The 21,594-nt window shown below is 41.8% G+C and overlaps 1 protein-coding gene and 1 long non-coding RNA gene across 2 annotated transcripts in view; one reads left to right on the top strand and one right to left on the bottom strand.

Moving 5' to 3' along the window:
• Nucleotides 1-2,159: 2,159 nt before the first annotated feature.
• On the bottom strand, nt 2,160-8,872 carry LOC118665244. Its single transcript, XR_004970598.1, has 4 exons — nt 8,662-8,872; nt 7,845-8,013; nt 2,594-2,695; nt 2,160-2,451 (listed from the first exon to the last, which is right to left on the bottom strand). It is a non-coding gene; the product is annotated as an uncharacterized LOC118665244 (long non-coding RNA).
• An 85-nt stretch (nt 8,873-8,957) lies between these two features.
• CUNH11orf80 (chromosome unknown C11orf80 homolog) overlaps nt 8,958-21,594 on the top strand; it is a 50,082-nt gene continuing 37,445 nt past the window's right edge. Inside the window, 3 exon segments of the mRNA XM_036326502.1 lie at nt 8,958-9,092; nt 11,510-11,642; nt 15,368-15,421. Coding sequence (XP_036182395.1) covers nt 9,063-9,092; nt 11,510-11,642; nt 15,368-15,421 — 217 coding nt within the window. The 5' untranslated portion in view covers nt 8,958-9,062.

Genomic DNA, 21,594 nt, shown 5'->3' with positions numbered 1-21,594 from the left:
GGAAGAAAGGGACTGTTTTATTTTTCTGCAGAAGCTTCCTGTTAAATATCAAGAGACAGAACCTGATAAACCCAAAGCTCAGAATTTATGCCATCAACTGTTGAATTGGAAAGAATATGTAAGGTTCCCATCTGCACGGAAAATATAATCCTTTTAGAGCTTGGAGCAGAACTGAAAAAGATTGAGAGAGGAGAGCAAGAGTTTAGATGAAAACAGTAGTGGACAGAAGAGGCTTATGCTCCATATAATTCCTGGAACTCACAGCCTTTCAAAGTACCCTATGCCAACAGGGGCAATCACCACAGAGTACAAATGGCGTTGTCGCCTGTGTAGGCACAGCAGGTCTGAGATAAATTCCATCTCCTCACCACCTCCAGCCTTCTCACTTCCTAAGCCTGATTCTCCTTGGCTCCTTGATGTTTGGAGGCAATCTGGAAAGTTCCTCAGTTCCGCCCCACCCCCCCCCCCCCCCACCAGAAGGAATATGAGTGTGACCTGAAAATTGAAAGCCAGGGTGCCTGTGGGGATTGCTTTGGTGTGTGTGTAGGGGGGGGGGGTGAGAACACCCCAGTAGAGGCTGAGGGGTACCTGACCAACCTAGGGAACAGATGGAGGTTCAGTAGCACCGGGAATTGCTGAGATGGGAGCCACCAAGCTCGCCATGAAGCAATGACTGCGCTGTCTACACCAAGACCACAGGTCCCACCTGCCAAGGAGCTCTTCCGCAGATGCCCTGGTCATAGAGCCCAATGGCCAAGGCCAAGTGAAGAATTGAGAAAAGAGAGCAAGAGTTTAGATGCAAACAATAGCGGGCAGAAGGGGCCCAGTGGACCAGCAGGCCAGGGTTATGCCAACTTGGGACATGATTTTTTAAAATATATTTTAAAAAATATATTTTTATTGATTTAAGAGAGAGGAAGAGAGAGATAGGAATAGCAATGATGAGAGAGAATCATCAATTGCCTGCCTCTTGCAAGCCCCCTACTGAGGATGCAGGCTACAAATGGGGCATGTGCCCTGACCAGGAATAGAACTATAACCTCCTGATTCATGGGTCGATGCTCAACCACTGAACCACCCCAGCTGGTCAAGGAAGCTACTCTTTATCAGTTAGGTAAGAGAGACAGAAGATGGCACACGACCTTTCCTCACCTTCCCCCAATATCAGAATGCTCCATAAATCCCGAACTAGAACATCATGAAGGGAAGGGGACAGGGAGGAGAACCCTAAGAAACTGCATATACCACTTGAAATGATTGAGTTGTCTTGAGTTGGCATTTTCCAGGTTTATCATTTTTCTGCCACTAGTAGAAATGGGGTCCGAAGAACTAAGTTGAGAACTAAAGAAAATTACATATTTCCTCATTGGAGTCTGTGATTGAGATTGCAAATAAGTCTGATAAACAGGTAAAGGTCAGAAAGGTTGGCTTGCAAGGGGAGTGCCAGCACCTCACAAGGACAGACGTGACTTCCTGTGACTACCGTGGACCGCAGGCCAGTGTAACACCAGCTCAGGACATAATTTGCAAAGAATAATCATGTATTTGAAAGTGAAAGTCTGCAGATGAGCCAAGGGAGAGTCTTAAGTCAAACGGGGCATTCTGATGGTAGGGTGTGGGGAGGTGGGGCCTGGAGGACAGAAGAGAATCTTACCTGGAGCCCTCTTACACAGTGTAGAAAAGTCTGGGGTTCTAGGAGCCCTGAGGGATGTGTTCTGAACTGAGCAAGGTTGTGAGTCAACGCTGTTGTTGACTAAAGTGAAGAAAATGGAATTGCTCTGAGGACACAAAAGTATTACATCCATTTATCCTTGTCCAACTTGGATTTAAAACAGCACTATTTTATGGACCATCTCGCTAAAACTATTTTTAAGTTCCAAACCTAAACACTATTAAAAACTGGGCCTAATAACCCATTTTAATGGTTCTAATCCTTCTAGGAGCAGGCTGGGATCAACCAGGATTCTCAATACATTTTATTTTAACCTGTCAATAACGAACCACTCCTATCTTCTAAGAAGCATATGCCACAAATCCCTGGTAATACAGACCCCTTGAAAAAATGTCTGATCATACCCGTATACCTGAAATAAATTTGGGTAGCATCTGCTTACTACCAATAGCTGAAGGGAAGTCTTTGGGGTTCCTTAATCAAATTGCACTGGAAAATGTGAATTGTGCCGGGAAACCTACAGTGCTAGAACCCAACAAAAGTAGATTTAGTACACATCTTTGAAATATAGAAATTTTAGGTCAGTTTTCTGTATTGTAACTTAATTTACTTGTACCGTGGCATTATTATTCTTCAACTATTAGTGGCACCCAAAACTTCCTGGTGGTTAGAAACAAGACTCTGGAGTCTTATGGCCTTGTTGAAATCCTGGCCCATCACATTATAATTGTGTGACCTTGAACAAATTATTTCATTTCTCTGAGCCTTGGTTTTCTCATCTGTAAATAGGAGATAATTTTAAAGAAGTTGTGGTAAGAAATTAAATAATGCATGTCAGGTGCCTGATGTCTGATAAGGAGCATTATTTTCCTTGTTTTTTATGTAGGCAACTCTTGCCTTAAGTAAAACATACAGGCATACCTCAGAGATGTTACAGGCTTAGTTCCAGACCAATGCAGTAAAGCAAGCATTGCAGTAAAGGAAGCTGTAATCTTTTTGCTGGTGGAGGGTCTTGCCTTCAGTCTGTAAAAAAAAATTATAAGACAATTTGTAAAAACACAACATCCTTGAAGCACTATAAAGTGAAGTGTAACAAAATGAGGTGTGCCTGTAATGATGTAGGAAAATCTAGATTTGCGTAAAAGGTTAATGGGAGAGGTTATTTGTATTGCAAAGGTATTCTTCAGTTTATGAGAGAACTGAAAACAAGTTGTTTTTTTTTAAAAAAATAGTCAACTTCCCAGTATGTCTAAAATGATTTGATTCACACAAAATTGGGTTTGTATGATGTTTTAGGAACACAGCTCGTGTACAAAGCACATTACATCTGGAATATAATCACTCAGGCCAGGCCTGAACCACTGTGACAAGTTAACAAGAACAATCCTGAGTATTCCCCACTCCCTTTTACAAAAGGATTAGATGAGTTTTCTGTGGTTTCAATTCAAGAAAATGAAAAAAGTCTCCACCAAATCACTGCTGTCCAGAACTGGAATGGGTTGATTCTGAGGTGGCGAATTTCCCAACACTAGATATTTAATTAAAAGCTAGATATCATCTTGTCAGGACTGTTGGAATGACTATTGCATGAAATAGGGAAGTGAATTAGGGCAGTGTTTCCCAACCCTATACACACTAAATATATTGTGCAAAGTAGATCAATTCTCTATCTTGAGTACCAGGAAGACATGAGAAAGGAGGTAGAGAGAGCCTAGTCAGGAAGAGGGGAGGGGATAAAGAAAAGGAATTGGAAAAAATATTGTTCCTCTGGTTAGGAAATACTAGATTAAATGATTTCTAAGATTTCTTCTAATTTGAAGATTCTAAAACTCTCAAATTGTCTCACAGATGTTATTTTAACTACATTCCTGGGGGACTTTTCCTATTTTAGTTGTGGAAAACTAGAACATAACACCTAAAGTGAGTGGTAAAATGAGAAAATAATTCAGACATCCTGACCCCTTTAGACTTTGGATCCCACAGTCTGTTTTCAACTGGTGAGAATGAAAGTTGGGGAAACAGAAGATAGAAATGGCCTGAAAACTAGAACAGATGAAAATCAAGTCAAGTTAAGAAATCAGTGAAAAATCAGCCCAATGAGGTTCCATATTACCAGCTTTAGAGACTTTGTACACCAGCATTCCTGGTGAAGTCCTTCAGAGCACTGTGGACATACAAAAGACTGACCCAAGACTGAACACGCGCACTCAGTGTCCTTTTTAGTGGGACCCCTAGAAGGCAAATCTTTGTCCCAGTTAGCCTGTCTTTCAAATAAAGTTGATCATCTGGCCTTTGGATCAATAGGTTTACTTCGCCATCTGTGACTAGATTACATTGCTGTTTGCATCCCCAAGGCTTCTATGCCACAAAGAATACTTCCTTCCCAGTGGATATCAGCGGGTAGGACAAATGCACCTGCCTAGAAAGAAGGTAAAAGCCAATAACAGAGGGCAGAACCACTTTGTGCTACAGATTTTATTGGTTATCTAGGAAGAGGAGAAATTGGACACTAACAGGAAAGGAATAAGATCTCCTGGGCTGGCCCCAGAACCTGCTACTGGTGGAAAAACCAGAGACTCTGTGCAAAGGGTGATTCTCAGCCAGGAAAAACAGGAAGCAATCCAGTATCATTGTCAGTTATTTCAAGAAGGAGAGGAAGAGAACAGAATGGAGTGAAGAAGAAAACATGACTCTAGTCATATAAACTTTGGTAGTGTTCTGGGGTTGGAGGATCTTTACTTTGCCCATAAATCTTAGAGTGAGGAAGAATGAATGCTGTAGTCCCAAGAAGTGGCACAAAAGTCAGCACCACTATGGCCTCTAGTGCCCCCCTCACCTAACATTCCTCTGCACAAACATCCCTGTTTGACCCCGGATAGGAAAGCAGAGAGAGGTGAGTAGTGAAGCTGCCCCAGATTCTGTGCTCCAGGTGGAGAAGGCCTCAAGAAGGTGACGGGATGAGCTAATCTGAGCTTCGTGGCCCCATTTCCAAGGATGTGATTAGTGGAGAGGCACCTGGGACCTGCTCCACTTCAGGAAACCCGGTTATGGGAACTGGTGGGGGACAGACTTTGCTCAGGACCTGAGAGAAAGTTAACCCTTTCCTATTGTCTGTATGGGAAACAGCTATTTTATTTTATTTATCTTCACCTGAGGATATTTTCCCATTGATTTTTAGAGAAAGTGGAAGAGAGAAGGAAAGACAGAGAGAAATATCAATGTGAGAGAAACAAATCGATTGGTTGTCTCCTGCACGAGCCCCCACCAGGGCATGGGCAGGGGAGGAGCCTGCAACCAAGGTACGCGTCCTTTACTGGAATCAAACCCGGGACCCTTTGGTCCACAGGCTGACACTCTATTCACTGAACCAAATTAGTTAGGGCGGAAATAGCCTTTTAATAGTTCTCTAGAGTGAAAGAAACCCCTCAAATGGACTTCATTTTGCATCAGTCTGATAAGGGGGACCTCAGGAATATTTTTCACCTAAGTTCTTGGGGTCAGTCTCTTCAGGGCCTTCGACTGCTCTAAGGGAGCCTGAGAATAAGGCAGGACCTAAGAAGTGTCTAGGAATGACATACACTGAAAGGGCACATTCAGAAAGGAGAGTCAGCTCCAGTCCCTAAAAATGTCACTGTTCACCTGGCAGCATCCTCTAGGAGGTCTGGTTTCATTCAAACCCTTGGTTTGGGTCAGAATCAACCTGGGGCTCTTCAGGTGGGGTGTCTTCTGGCTAGACAAGGGATTTCTTCTGAAAATAAACAGGATGTCCAAACTGGACAGGAAACACTATTCAAAATCCTGAGGTGAGTGGAGGAGTGGAAGCAGAATCAGTACACCACTAAGTCTAAGGACTGGGAGAGCCGGCCCCCTGAAGGCACTGCTAAAACCCTGGACACCAGGGCAGAAAACATCCAGAGCAGCATCCAAAGGCTCCTTGGTTGACCTAGTTGACGAAGGTGACTTTAATGAGTAGATCATTTAACTTCTTTGGGCCTCAAATTTCTTCATCTATTGAAGATAATTGATAACCTCTATAGTCCCTTCAGGCTCTAACATTCTATTGCTCTAAAAATGAGGTCTGAGTAAAAAGAGTTTTAAGAATGTGGAGTCAGTTTCCCGGCCCATGCACCAAAAAGAAAAAAAAAAATGCTGGGTGAGAGAAGGGCTGGATGCTGTGGCTCATTCAAGCCTTAGTTTGTGGGAGAGGAGGGGATGTGAGTTCACTGGCTCCTTAGTTTTTCAACAGAGGTGTTTGCTTCTCATGGTAATATTTGTGCTCTCATACTATAGAATTCTGAGATAAGCAGTCAGGCAAGTCACATCCAGGTGGGAGATGCACTGGGTAGCTGTTGGGGAGTGGAAAGAGAGGTTTAAAGATTTTTGTTTCAGCCTGGCTGGTGTGGCTCAGTGGTTGGACAGTATAACCTATGAACCAGGAGGTCACGGTTTGATTCCTTGTCAGGGCACATGTCTGGGTGTTGGGGTTGATCGCCAGTGTGGAATGTGCAGGAGGCAGCCAATCAATGATTCTCTCTCATCATTGATGTTTCTCTCTCTTTCCCTCTCCCTTCTTTTCTGAAATAAATAAAAACATATTTCTGCCCTGACCGGTTTGGCTCAGTGGAGAGAGCATCGGCCTGTGGACTGAAGGGTCCCAGGTTCGATTCCGGTCAAGGGCATGTACCTTGGTTGCAGGCACATCCCCAGTGGAGGGTGTGCAGGAGGCAGCTGATCGATGTGTCTTTCTCATCGATGCTTCTAACTCTCTGTCCTTTCCCTTCCTCTCTGTAAAAAAATCAATAAAATATATTAAAAAAATAAAAACATATTTCTTAAACAGGATTTTTGTTTCAGATTTTGGCTCTGCCATTTACAAACTCAGTGTGATATAATCTCTTCTTGGAACCTCAACTTCATTATTTATAAAATGATAACAACACTTCCCATACAAGATTGGGAGGATTACTTAGGATAAATAAGAAAAAGCAAAGACCTTTTAGCACAGAGGAGATGCCCGCCAAATGTCAAGCCTGCATTAACCCTTGCCTGACTACAGGGGCTTATGCTGTGGAAGTCCTGATGGCAGGCCCTTATATCAAAGGTTAACTTCCTAGGTTCTGCCTACAACAGGGAGGGGTGGGGAGTTGTGTCCCTAGCTACCTCTGTTAGGCCTGACTCTAGGATGGTGTTGGGCGTTCCACTGCATGTTCATCCCTGAGGCCCGCTCCAGGGACAAGAGCTGGAGGCCCACATGACCCCACCCTTCATGACCCCACCCTTCATTCCCAACGCCATTTTTAAGGTGGGGCATTTTCTGCTGAGCCAATACTCTCTCTCCATGGGAAAGACTTTAAAGAGCCATCCACCCTGGCTGGTTTGGCTCAGTGGATAGAATGTTGGCCTGTGGACTGAAGGGTCCTGGGTTTGATTCTGGTCAAGGGCATGTACCTCGGTTGCAGGCTAGATCCCTAGCCCTGGTTTGGCACATGTGGGAGGCAACCAACCGATGTGTCTCTCTCACATCTGTCTCTCTCTATCTCTCTGACTCTCCCAATCCCTTCCACTCTTTCAGGTAATTAACAGAAAAATATCCTTGGGTGAAGATTAACAATAACAATAGAGCCATCCTCATTACCTTGGTTTCTCAATCATCAAATAGTCTCACAAAAAAACCACACACACACCAAACAATTGTCTCACAAGATACAGTGAGAGTTAAAAATCTATACAAAGGCCAAAACCGGTTTGGCTCAGTGGATAGAGCGTCGGCCTGCGGACTGAAAGGTCCCAGGTTCGATTCCGGTCAAGGGCATGTACCTGGGTTGCGGGCATATCCCCAGTGGGAGATGTGCAGGAGGCAGCTGATCGATGTTTCTCTCTCATCGATGTTTCTAACTCTCTATCTCTCTCCCTTCCTCTCTGTAAAAAATCAATAAAATATATTTAAAAAAAAAATTAAAAATCTATACAAAGAGCCAGTGGTGACAACAGGCAGTCATTCCACTATGTTAGCTCCCTTCCCCTTGGCAGCGCCCCTTCCTAAAGGGGCACCTGAGAGAGCAGGGAGTGAAAGGCTCCAATGATTCCCCCCAAAATGCCAGCTCATCAAGGCTGCAAGGGTATGATGAAGAATTTTCCAGAAATACAAGCCACCTTTTTCCAACAGATTTACCTGTGAGCAACTGAAACGGGGAGAGTGGTCAATAGCGCTGAGCTCAGGCTCAGGAGAGCTGTGATTCAGGTTTCAGCAGACGTGTTCTTTGGAGCAGCACCAAGGTTGTGCACCGGACAGGCACCCCGCCAGCTGCCTGCCTGTTCTGTCCAATCCTGGCTTCGTGGAGCTGGGGTGGAAGAATTCTCCCTGAAGGAAAGCAGCCAACACCCTGTCCCACCCTTCTCCTTGGGCAACTCTCGGCCAGGCAGGAATCTCTCACCGGTTTCCTTTGGCTGCCCGAAGAACCAGCAGCCACATCACCCCCACTCGCCACACCCCTCCCTGAACTCGCCCCAGCCCTGCAGCTGGAGTCTGGAGGGACTACCTTCCTTTCAGCAAGAAACACCGCGGAAACCCCAGAGCTTGTCCTGCCCGGGGAGCTTAGGAAAGCAGGCGCCTGCCTTTTCCCTGGGGGCGAGGTCCCCTTCCGGAGGGGCTGGCTGGGCACCCCGGCATTAGGCCTGGGGACATGCTTGGGACAGGCTGCCAGTGAAAATACAGGCCGCCCAGTTGTGAATTTCAAATGCCCCAATAAATTTTAACGTATAAGTTTGTCCCAAATATTGCATGGACTATACGTATGCTTATCGAGTTTTTATTATCGCTTTTGAAACTAGAACTCAAATTCAGCTGTCCGTCCGGCATTTTTATTTGCTAAAAATCTGGGAAACCAGAGATTGGCCTGGGGCACTTGGGGCACCCGCTCCTCCTCCCCGTCCCCCGCAGTGGTGAGTGAGTCTGGTTGGGGGTCAAGAACCGGCTTGGGGTCCCGCACCCGCGTCTTCTCCCCGCTGAGGGCGGCGGAAGCGTTTTTGGAAGCACCGTGGGAAAGTCTCTTTCTTTCGAGAGGAAGGAGTCGTGGCCTGGCTTCCTTCCCGCTCACCTCCAGCCCCGCGCGCGCCCGCGGGCTTTTCCCAGCCCCGCGTCCACCTGTCTGCCCACGGGTAGCTCCGCGCAGCTCCGGGCAGGCGCCGGCAGCTCGCAGGCTGCGGGGGGGGGGGGGGGGGGGGGGGGCGGCGCCGAGTGCGCAGGCGCGGCGGGCCGGTGGGCGGGGCGCGCGCGCGCGCGGGCGGGAAGAAACCGCGTCGTGCGCCGGACGTGGGCGCGAGCGCGGGCGGAGGTCGAGGCCCCGGCGGACGCACGGCTGAGGGGCGTCGCTGCCGCTCCTTGTGCGAAATGGAGGGGACGGCTGTGGCTGTGTGTGAGGTGACGATGCCGGGAAGGGAGACAAAGCAGAGGGTAGTCTAGGAGAAGCGGGCTTTGGGAGACCTCGCGAAGTTCGGGCAGAGGGGCGTGGCCTTGCCTGAGGGGGCAAAGGAAAGTTCGGGAACGATAGGATTCGGTGCCGGTCAACCTGCCGCACACAGGGCTGTGAGGAGCCGGCCCGGGTGTGGGGGCCCCCGGGTGTGGGGGCCTCGGGCAGTGAAGCACTGGGGGCCTCGGAGGGGTAGTTACTCAGCCGAGGGAACGGCCACATGCTGTCGCCCCCGCGTCAAAACCAAGGCCCAGGAAGTGCAACTGTTCTCCCGGGTTGGGGCAGGGGTGCCAGCCTCGGGGGCCCCATCCAGTGCCGGGAGGGCCGTGGACAGAATGGACGGGACCAACCCGTGCGAAACGGGAGAGAGGGGAGCGGTTGTGGGCCCTCGGCCAGCCCAGGTGCAGGCGGCTTCCTGGGTCCTGGCCGGGAGCCGCAGGGTGAGGGATGGAAGGCCGCACCCAGCTCTGACCACAGCACGGATTCCTGCTCTGGGAGGTGGGACTGAGCCCCTGGCACCGGCCGGCGGCACTTGTCATCCATGATGGCCCCCACAGCCGTTCTCGGGTTGAATTCTTTTTTTTTTTTTAAAATATCAGCCATGAGAGAGAAACATCGGATCAGGTGCCTCCTGCACACCCCACACTGGGGATGTGCCTGCAACCCAGGTACATGCCCATGACCGATTCGAACCTGGGACCTTTCAGAAGCTCTACCCACTGAGCCAAACCGGGTAGGGCTGGGGTTGATTCTTAGCACCGGGCCTTGTCAGGGACACTAGGCCGACGAGATAGCATGTAAGCTGCACACACGGGGTTCACCTGGCGGCGGGTAGAGTTCATGGGCCTTCCTGCCGCCTTGGTTATCATCCAGGAAAGTGGGAGGATGAGATTTTACAGGCGACGGAACCTAGGACAGAGCGCAGAGCCGCTGCCTTGGCCGGTCAGCGTTCATTTCCCATCTGCGAGCTCTCATTACGGATAAGGAAGCCCCGGGATGCCAGAAGGAGAGTTAGACTGCAAAGCCTGGAGGCCATCTTTGTAAACTCCGGTGCAAATTAGGACCTGAGTTCCCAAGTTCTCATACTGAGATATGCTTTTTTTTTTTTTTTTTTTTTTAAAGGGGTAATCATTAGTATGGTACCTTCATGTGGAAGTGAGTGTCCACGTTCATAAATAATAATGGAACTAAATACAATATATTTTGTTTCAAATTTATCTCTTCAAGATTGAATGTTTCATCCAGACATCTTGGAGATCTGTTCAACTTAAAATACTGTGTGCAGTCTACTGAAGATGAGCTTATTAGAAACTAGAGGCCTGGTGCACAAAAATGTGTGCACTGTGGTGGGGGGAGGGGGTCCCTCAGCCTGGCCTGTGCCCTCTCGCAGTCTGGGACCCCTCAGGGGATGTCCACCTGCTGGTTTAGGTCCGATCCCCTGGGGACCCGGCAGCTGAGACATCCCTCTGGCAGTCTGGGAACCCTTGGGGGATGTCCACTTGCTAGCAGGGAGCAGAGGTAAGCTGCAGTCAGACATCCTTAGCGCCGCTGAGGAGGCGGGAGAGGCTCCCGTCACCACCACTGTGCTTGCAGGCATCAGCCTGGCTTGTGGCTGAGCAGAGCTCCCCCTGTGGGAGCGCACTGACCACCAGGGGGCAGCTCCTGCATTGAACGCCTGCCCCCTGGTGGTCAGTGTGTGTCATAGTGACCAGTCATTCCCAGTTGTTCTGCTGTTAGGGTCAGTTTGCATATTACCCTTTTATTATATAGGATAATGGGTAATATTTATTAAGCATTTACTACATGCCAGGCACTGTATTAAGCAGTTTGCACGTTCAGCAGTAGCCGTATGTGGTTCTCATTTTTATAAACGAGGAAGCTGAGATCCAGAGCAATAAGTTCCCATGGTCACGTGCTGGAATTGGGGCATCATGGTTAAAAAAGAGGCATCTACCTCCAGAGCCAGTGTTCTTAACTAGTATTATGACCCTCAGAAATGTTGATTTAATGAAAGCTAAAGATGAGTCATAACTTAATGTTTGATTTTATTTGGGAAGAAAAAAGAGACAGAAAAACAAATCCCCACTTAATTTTTCAAATTATTTCCAGATGAACTTATTCTTTGAATAAAGCAATTTGGTGTCTCCACTTCCTGTCTTGTTGGGCATTGTGTTGAATTTCACTGTCTCCTTTAGGTCACTCCCTAAGCTATTTCTTCTGTTTAGACACAATGCTTTGTTCTGAACAAATGTAAATCTGACATTTTGCAAGCAAGATTATTTTTTGAAATTAAGTTATTAATTATCATAATTTTATTGTCATGATTTCTAAAGAAGATTGTGTTTTCTTTGAATTATGCCCTTTTCAGATTTTGAAATATTTAATAATTCACTGGAAGTGTGAAACAGCAAATGGAGCATTGCTAGAAGGACAGCTAGTGATTTCCATAGAAGCATTAAATTCTAAGCAACAGGAAAATACTCTTCATTGTGTAACAACTAGTAAGTGGAGGAAGAAAAATGTTGATTTCTCTATCTTTGATTGTCATGATTTATGTTATAGTTTATTTTAAAAATTCAATTAGTCATAATTTTTTATGTTACCACTTCAGGGTTGTTCCATAGTTAAAAAACTTAAATGATTATGCAATAAGTATCTGCTGATAGATTTACAAATGTGTCATATAGGAAAACTTGAGTAGAATGACATCACAGGATCCTTTATTTTACTGGCTTAAGGTAAAATTGCTCAGAAATAATCTCACTCTTGCTTTTGGTTTTCACCTCCTCTTTTACAGCAAAATGATATTACATTATATTTTATCTCCTTTCTTTCATGTCTAGCCTTTAGTAGTTGGAGAAGCCAAAAAAATAATGGAGGAAGAAAAGAAATAAAATGATGAATAGTGCATACTTTGATAATCCTAACTTGCAGTTAGTTTGAAAATACATATCTCTTCCATTTGGCACTTATTCTTTTTGTCATTTTGCCTAAACTTTTCAGAGAAGCTAATGTATTGAGTGACTCTGAAACTAATTTTCTTGAACTTGTAAAGTGATAACTTCCTTGTTTGTTTGGGTTTTGGGGTGTGTGTGTGTGTGTGTAGATTTATTGAAGGATACTTTGGAATGAAGTTGCCCTAAAACCTTAGAGGAGGCAATCACCCTGAGTCCCAGGTGAGATTGGGTAGTACTGTAGGCTCTACAAGACATTTTCTCACCTGAACCATAATCACATGTCTTCTCTGTGTACCTGTCAGTAAACATCCTCAAGAGAGGTATGATAGGTTGGTTTGCTTCTACTCTACATGAACTCCACTCTGACTGGACGTAGTTTCCACCATTCATGAGAGAGATGGTTAGCTATGTGGCTAGGTTGATGTTGGTCTATATATGGTTGTTTTAGCTTATGCATTGATTCTAATCCAGTAAACTCTTGCTAATATAAACTTGATTTCACTCAAAGCAAAGGACTTGAGCCACACTATCTTTTGGCAAGAAACCCATTCCAAAGGTATTTTGAGCCTAATGGATTTCCTCAACCCATGTAGTATAGGGAGCATTTCTCTGGACTGTCTCTGATCTCTCTGTACTTATTTTCTTCCTTCCTTCCTTTGGTAGGAGGAAAGGTGATATATGCTTCTCACAAAATATTCCAACATTACAGAAGTATATATTATGGAAAGTGAGAGTTTCTGATAATCTTACCTCTTGTGATAATTATTAAATAACATTCAATATATATTCTTCTAGATTTTTTCTATTCACGTGGTCATAGTCTCACCAGGTAGATAGAATATTACTTATGTAGGGCTGCTGTAACGAAGTACCACAAACTGGGTGTCTTAAAACAAAATAAAGGTATTCCCTCACAGTTACGGAGCTAAAAGTCCAAAATCAAAGTATCAGTAGGTTTGGTTCCTTTTTTGGAGGCTCTGAGGGAGAAATCTATTCCATGTCTCTCTCCTAGCTTCTGGCAGGCCCTTGGTGTTTCTTGACTTGTAGACATATCACTCCAATCTCTGCATCTGTCTTCACCTGATGTTAATCTGTGTCTGTGTCTTCTTATAAGGACACCACTGGGATTTAGGGTCACCTTAATCTGGTACCACCTCATCTTAACTTGATGACATCCTTATTTCCAAATAAGGACATATTCACAAGTACTGGGGCTTTCCAGGCTGGTGTGGCTCAGTGGTTGAGCATCGACCCATGAACCAAGAAGTCACTGGTTCAAGTCCTGGTCAGAGCACATGCACAGGTTGCAGGCTCAATACCCAGTAGGGGCATGCAAGATCGATGGTGTTGTCTCTCATCAATATTTCTCTCTGTCACATTCCCTTTTTCTCTTTCAAAAAAAATTAAAACATATTTTTAAAAAGTGACAGGTATTGGGGCTTAGTTCTTCAAAATCTCTAAAAGAGGCACAGAATTCAACTTTCCAATAAACCAGCAAATTTTATTACTGGAATGATCCATCCATGAGAAGCTGAGAAATGCTTACATGGTTTCTTTCCATCAGTAATTGTTGAAGGCTTTAACAAGTGTTATTTGTTAGATTGTTTCCCACCATGTGTGCTACAGGATGTGTATATGAGTTAGGAGAAAGGAGCTAATGTAGTCATCTACATTTGGGGAATGCCAGTTAAAATCAAGGAGTTTTTTTTTAAATAACAGTTTACAATATTTTGTATTAGTATCAGGTATACAGCATAGCAGTTAGAGTCTAACTGTTAGACAATCAAATACTTTACAAAGACAATCAAATACTTTACAAAGTGGAATCTAAAGTGTCATTACTTTAGATCCTCTCAGAGCCTTTAATATGCCATCGTGGACTGTGAATCATTCAAAACGGGTTATGTATAACATTTCCTAAACATATTTGACCTTATAGCTCTTTAAAAATTTTTTGTTTTTTAAGATCATTTGTTCTAAAGAGGGAATTTTGGGGAATGCTGTTGCTCTAAAAATGTGTTCTACAAATTAGTCTCTACTGTCATCTTTGAATGACAGCACTTTAATACAGAAACAGAAGTATAGCTGAAAATTGGGGGATGGATGGAGTGTAGGATGATTGTTTTCCTTAAGCATGTGCACCAAAAGTGCCCATTTTCAACAGTTGTTGACATGATACTTCTTAAAACTAAGAGAAGGTGTTAGAAGAAAAAGTGTGACATGCAATTGAAAAATATCATGAACATGCTGCAAGACATACAGATTTTGTTAATTTTTCTTGTTAATGTTCTAGCTCTTCACAAATCACTAGTATAGATCTACTCCTACATGCCATCCCTGTCCCAATGACCCACTCTTCTTTAAGATATGGCCAGTGTATGCCTGTGAGGAACACTAAGAAAAAAAATAGATGATTGTTTCTTATTAAATGTTTTATGCTACTTGGACTTATGCCTTTTGAAGTATGTACCATTTGTCCAGATCATTCAAAATCTAGGACATTGCTTATCTAATAGAACTTTTTGTGATAATGGGAATGTTCTATATCTGTGCTACTCAGTACAGTAGCCATTAGTCACATTCTCAACCTTTTTTCCCCTGCTTAAAGAATACAACTTTCTTGAGGGATAGACACATTTGGCAGTGATGATTAGATTCTTAATTATCAGATCACATTCTTCAGTGAGAGGACATATTCAATTTGGAAAAAAGCCTCCATGTAGTTCTCATCGTTTTCCCCTTCTTAGGGTATGCTTTTTCCTTCACCTTCTTCCCATGAAGAATTATTGCTCCAAATGACCTAACATTCCAATTTAGAACTCTAGATACAGAGAATTCTTACCTGATAGTCTAATAAAGTATTTTTTACTAATGAGTAAATTGGTTAAAAGAAAGCCAAAATTTTTTATTGAATCTTACACTGGAATATGGGTTATTGGCATGATATACTCTATTTACTAGCTACAGTTTGCAGTCTTTCTAAGTCCCTTTCCTACTGGGAATAGTAATATCCAAAGAGGCAGTACTGGTATTGAATATAAGTGAAAAGACTTGCTATTTGGTCCCATCTCCAAGAAGTTATTCTGCCCCAAACAGTTATGTGATTTCATAATTTTTCTTTGCTGCCTCCATTTTTACTGAACTCATTAGTAGTGGTCACCTTTTTTATGTTGTGTCTATAAGCCGTATTTTTAGGCTCCCATTTGATTCTTTAGATAAAATCCATTTAATTGTTTTATTTATGATATTTTCTTGTTTGTTTTTTATAGTTGCTTCTGCAGAAAGCATTTATGGTGGTTTGTTCTACAGGAACTTCCTAAAAGGTAAAGAATTACCCATTTTCCATGAGACTAAAAGCCATGTACAATATAAGGGAATGGTTTTATTATCATTGTTAATACTAGAGAGAAGATAATGAATTGAGTATAGTTTATGGAATAATCACCTATTTATTTTGTTTATACAGGCATTAAGACAGTTTGTTTCATGTTGACTTAATGTAATTGTTACTTTAAAAATCAAAGCAACTATATGCATATTTATTTAATTATATTTTTAAAAATATATTTTATTGATTTTTTACAGAGAGGAAGGGAGAGAGATAGAGAGTTAGAAACATCGATGAGAGAGAATCATCGATCAGCTGCCTCCTGCACAGCCCCCACTGGGGATGTGCCTGCAATCAAGGTACATGCCCTTGATCAGAATCGAACCTAGGACCCTTCAGTCCACAAGCCGATGCTCTATCCACTGAGCCAAACCGGTCAGGATTATTTAATCATATTTTTATAGTCTTGTGATGAAGTGGAGATGGCTTTTGTCCAAAGAGGAAGCTCTGCACATCAAGTACACAATAAAAATTGAGTCTTAATCACATTTAGTAGCCAACGTTAGCCTGTTTTCTCTTCAGCTGTTAGGATTCTTAATACTACCAACATCCACTCAATATTGCTATTTATTCTTACTAATTAGCAACAGAAATGACTCACTGAAGCTCACAAAAGAAATTGTCCAAAACCAGAATTTGAATCCCTTATCTTTCTAGCTTATGCATCAGTCATTATGCCTTTATTACTACTTATTTATTTATTTACTTAGCATTCCTTAATATTTTCAAACTGCTTTAAATTGGTCCATTCACAGCCCTAACTGGTTTGGCTCAGTGGATAGAGCATTAGCCTGTGGACTGAAAGGTCCCAGGTTTGATTCCGGTCAAGGGCATGTACCTTGGTTGCAGGCACATCCCTAGTAGGAGGTGTGTAGGAGGCAGCTGATCAATGTTTCTCTCTCATTGATGTTTCTAACTCTCTATCCCTCTCCCTTCCTCTCTGTAAAAAATTAATAAAATATATTTTAAAAATAAATAAATAAATTGGTCCATTCACAAATCTTTATATTCTTTAATTAGCTTCATCAGGAAGTCTCTGATGGCTGATTCATTAACCATCAGATTTTCTGATGCTAAAGAATTACGTACTTACACAAAATTAACAGTGTGCCTCTGAATTTAGTTCTTTAACTACGTTATATCTACTTCATTGCTCAGTTGATTTCTCTCTGCCTAAAAGAAGGTCTGACCTCTCTTTAGGGGAACTGTACTAGTATATTGTAGAGCCATTCAACATCAGTTTCCTTTAGTTTTCAATCTATTCTATCAAGGTTGTATCAAGGTACTTTTTCTCTGGACCTGGAGTACTTCAGATCAATTCCTATACAAACAGGCTCATATTTCTGGGTGTTTTATTTATGCTAGATTAATAAATAATAATCAAGAAAACCTCCCTATTTTCTTACTCTTTAATGGTATGTGTTCTGTTTTTTGTTTTCTATCTTCTTTGGTCCCTAACTAGTTATACTTTTATCCAGTAAACCTTTATTGAACATCTTGTCACAAGGAAGTCATAGGGAGAGGTAGCTCTGAAAATAAAATACAATGATTTAAGTACTATTATGGAGGTACGTATGTTCTAGGTGCTTATTTGGTAACTTAGAAGATATTTCCCTAGGCCCTGCCCAGGTAGCTCAGTTGGTTAGCACAGTATCCCAATATGCCAAGGTTGTGGGTTCAATCCCTGGTCAGGGCATATACAAGAATCAATCAATGGCCCTGGTTGGGATGCTCATTTTGTTGGAGCATTGTACCATACACCAAAGAGTTGCAGGTTCAGTTCCTACTCAGGGCACGTATCTGGGTTGCAGGTTCCTTCACAGGTCGGGGATCGTGTGGGAGGCAGCCAATCAATGTTTCATACATTTATGCTTTTTTCTCTCTCCCTCTCGCTCTAAAAATCAATGGAAACATATCACCGGGTGTGGATTATAAAATAAAAACATAGCCCTAACCGGTTTGGCTCAGTGGATAGAGCGTTGGCCTGCGGACTCAAGGGTCCCAGGTTCGATTTCGGTCAAGGGCATGTACCTTGGTTGTGGGCACATACCCAGTAGGGAGTGTGCAGGAGGCAGCTGATCGATGATTCTCTCTCATTGATGTTTCTAGCTCTCTATCCCTCTCCCTTCCTCTTGGTAAAAAATCAATAAAACATATTAAAAAATAATCAACCAATGAATATATAAATAAGTGGAACAACAAATCGATGTTTTTTTCTCTCTCTAAAAATAAATATTTTTTAAAAAGATATTCTAAAGTTCAGTCACCATTATGACTTTCTTCCCTTCATTATTCTGCATTATTATTCTACATTTACTTCAGATAGCTTTGATACTTTTGGGACTTTAATGATCATTTCTATGCTAATGAAACTTATTTTTTTCCCTTTCTATTACTAACATGTTTCTGGCTTTTATTGTCAATTAGACTATTATTCCATTTGAAAGTCCCTCTGAAAAATCATGTGTGACATGTCTAAAAAGAGGTTCATTTTCTTGAAAACTAATTTGCTGTATAATAGCTGCATTTCTTGCAGTGATGTAGCACTAACATTCTCATAATTCTACAGGCTTCAATTTTTGACTTTTCTTTGGCTTCTCCATTATCTAATCGAATTGATTTTTTGTTAATTTTGCTTTTTATACTATAGAATTATTATATATTAAAATACATATTAATTAAAACAGAGCTTTATGTTCCTCTTGATTGCTTATTAGAATAAAATACCTCCAACCAGATTTGAGGTCCTCTGTGAATTAGAATAATCTTCTATACTTTGAAGGATGATGCCCATTAAGATAAATTCTTGTGTTTAAAAATTCTCATTATTTTATATTAATTTATGTACTAGAGGCCCGATGCATGAAAATTTGTGCAAGAGTACGCCTTCTTTCCCCAGCTGCTGGTACCAGCTTCCCTCTGGCACCCGGGACCTGGGCTTTGCTCCAGCCCCACCTTCATCTGGAAGGACGTCCGGAATGACACCCATAAGGACGTTCAGTCTAATTAGCATATTACCCTTTTGTTATTATAGATTGCCAGTGCGCGTCATGTCTACCAGATGGTCGGATGGACAGATGGTCACTTAGCCTTTTATATATATAGATTATGCTGCATTATATACTTGTCTATGTAGAAATCCATTTATATATTAATTTATTTATATGTTTATCCATTTATATAGAACCACTTCTATCATAAATATCTATTTGGTGAAACATGATGGTTTTAGTTTGCCCTTTTTGCCTAGGTCTAGAAGCTACTTCCTATCATGTCCTTACTCTAGTGAAGAAAAGATGAAAAGAAAGAGTAGAAGAGAATGATGAGATGGGGGAATATGAAAAAAAGCCATATATATAGGTCTCTATTTTGTTGATTCTTTCTTGCCTCTTCTATTCATATTACTTTGATTTTATCTCATTTTTCCTTTTTATTGAATTTACTGGGGTGACACTGATTAAATTATACAGATTTTTTTAAAAATATATTTTATTGATTTTTTACAGAGAGGAAGGGAGAGAGATAGAGAGTTAGAAACATCGATGAGAGAGAAATATCGATCAGCCGCCTCCTGCACATCTCCTACTGGGGATGTGCCCGCAACCAACGTACATGCCCCTGACCGGAATCGAACCCGGGACCCCTCAGTCCGCAGGCCGACGCTCTATCCACTGAGCCAAACCGGTTTTGGCAAATTATACAGATTTTAAGTGTAAATTCCACAACACATCATCTGTACACTGTATTGTGTGTTCACCACCCCATGTCAAGCCTCCTTCTATCACTATTTATCTCCCCTATACTCCACACCCCTCCCCCCAAGTCACCACATTTATCTTTTTAAATATCTCCTCAAACCCTAGCCGGTTTGGCTCAGTGGATAGAGCATTGGCCTGAAGGGTCCCAGGTTTGATTTTGGTCAAGGGCACATGCCCAGGTTGCAGGTATGTGCCCTAGTAGGGGACGTGCAGGGGGCAACCAATCAGTGATTCTCTCTCATCATTGTTGTTTCTGTCTTTCTCTCCCCTCTCCCTTCCTCTCTGAAATCAATAAAAATACGTTTTAAAAATAAAAAATAAATATCTCCTCATTCCCATATTTATTGGCATAATTTAACTCTTTACTAAAATGCAGCTTGGCATTCAATTTAAAAAATATTCTAGTGTTTGTCCCAAATCAGAAAATGTATGGCTTTTTTTTATTATTATTATTCAAAACACTAATAAGAATTAACAGCCCTTGTAAATAGGGGAGATAGCTTTGCTGTTGACATAAGGTTATATGGTAATGATAGTTCAGTTTTAGCTTTTATCCTGTACTTCACCCTTTTGGCATCACAGAGCCTATTTTTAAAAAGTTTAGTTTTGTTTTGTAGTCTTTGTTAATTTGTTGGGAAAGGAAGTGAGGAGTGGTGCTTTTTGTACATTAGATTGACAGGTCCAGGCTTGCTCAAAATTGAGTGAGAAACTCACAACAGTGAGCTCTTGGATGTCTGACTTACTTTTAATTTTTAAATCTGAGATTCTCATATTCAAAGATTAAAAAGATGGAATTTTATATCTTCCAAGGTCAACAACTCTAAGTGCAATACATATCTAACACTTTTTCCATCAGGAGTTCATTTTGTAGATATGATCTCATTCATTCTTGAATGAGGTAGGTCAGACTTAAGTATTATCACCATTTCTGTTTCAGAGACGGGGAAACTGAGATTTATTTCAGCTTCATATTTAGAAGTAAAGAAGAGTTTGTGGACTCACAGGTCATTGGTTACCCTGTAAATCCATACTTAGTCTTCGGGCTTTTGATATGTTCTAAATAGTCTCTTACTGCCAGATTTGCATAACACATGACAAGATTTTATAAAGAGACGATTAAGTGAAGATCAAATAAGTTAAAATAAATGCATTTTTCTTCTTTTGCTTCCTTAATATTTCTTTACTCCTTTCCTTATTAAGGTTATCTAATCATACCTCACTATTGAGAAATGTTCAAGATTTTATGTGAATTTTGTTATATTTATTCCTATTATAGTTTTTGTTGCTATTACAAATGGTATTCATTTTTAATTTTGATTGTTTATCTGTAGATTCTCTTGGATCCTCTATATAGACCAGTGACGGCGAACTTATGACATGCGTGTCAGAGGTGACACGCGAACTCATTTTTTTGGTTGATTTATCTTTGTTAAATGGCATTTAAATATATAAAATAAATATCAAAAATGTAAGTCTTTGTTTTACTATGGTTGCAAATTTCAAAAAATTTCTATATGTGACACGGCACCAGAGTTAATTAAGTTAGGGTTTTTCAAAATGCTGACACGCCGAGCTCAAAAGGTTCGCCATCACTGATAGAGACAATCAAAGTATCTTTAAATTATGACAATTTTGTCAAAACTATTTTTCTTTGCTCTGTTTTGGGCATTTTCAAATGTCATAATTTCTGCCTTACAGTGTTATTATTTTTGCTTTCAACTGTTAATTATATATTGTAAGATTAAACTTTGCTTGTGGGGGTCAAGATACAAAGCTCTTGCATCTTAATAGATTATATAATTCTGAGTCCCATCCTCACTTATATGACATGGCTTTCTAGCCCTCATTCTGCATCATTGATGCTGCTACTATCATTACTTGGCTTTAACCAACCCTCAGGTAAGCAGGCAGCACATGTCTGGTCTTTGTTTTTGTTTTGGTTATCAGATCTCCTATGTATGGCCTGTGTGGCTCTTGCTCTTAAACTTATATGTGTCGCATTATTAGCCCTATTGTTTTTTCTTAGTCCAGACCCCAAATATGGTGCATCGTTGGTCCTTACTTACCATTGTGGAATCCCTCTCTTTTTTCTTCCAGAAGATGAGGGAATACCTTTCCATGTCTGGTCTATAAAGATTTCTCACTTCTGTTTTTCTTACTATGACTGTATATTTATTAAAATTTAAAAATATTTGTTTTATCATTTTATATGTTTGAATGGGATGATGAGATTTCAATATATGCTCGACTTATCTTGAAATAGGAGGCTTTTATTTAATTCTTTTGTCAGTCATCTTGATTCTGTGTGTGTGTGTGTGTGTGTGTGTATGTATGTATGGGATAAGGCAAC

This window comes from Myotis myotis, unplaced genomic scaffold (assembly GCF_014108235.1).
Source record: "Myotis myotis isolate mMyoMyo1 unplaced genomic scaffold, mMyoMyo1.p scaffold_m19_p_10, whole genome shotgun sequence".
Lineage (NCBI taxonomy): Eukaryota > Metazoa > Chordata > Mammalia > Chiroptera > Vespertilionidae > Myotis > Myotis myotis.
The sequence above is the reverse complement of the archived record's forward strand: the minus strand, read 5'-3'. Positions and strand labels throughout refer to the sequence as shown.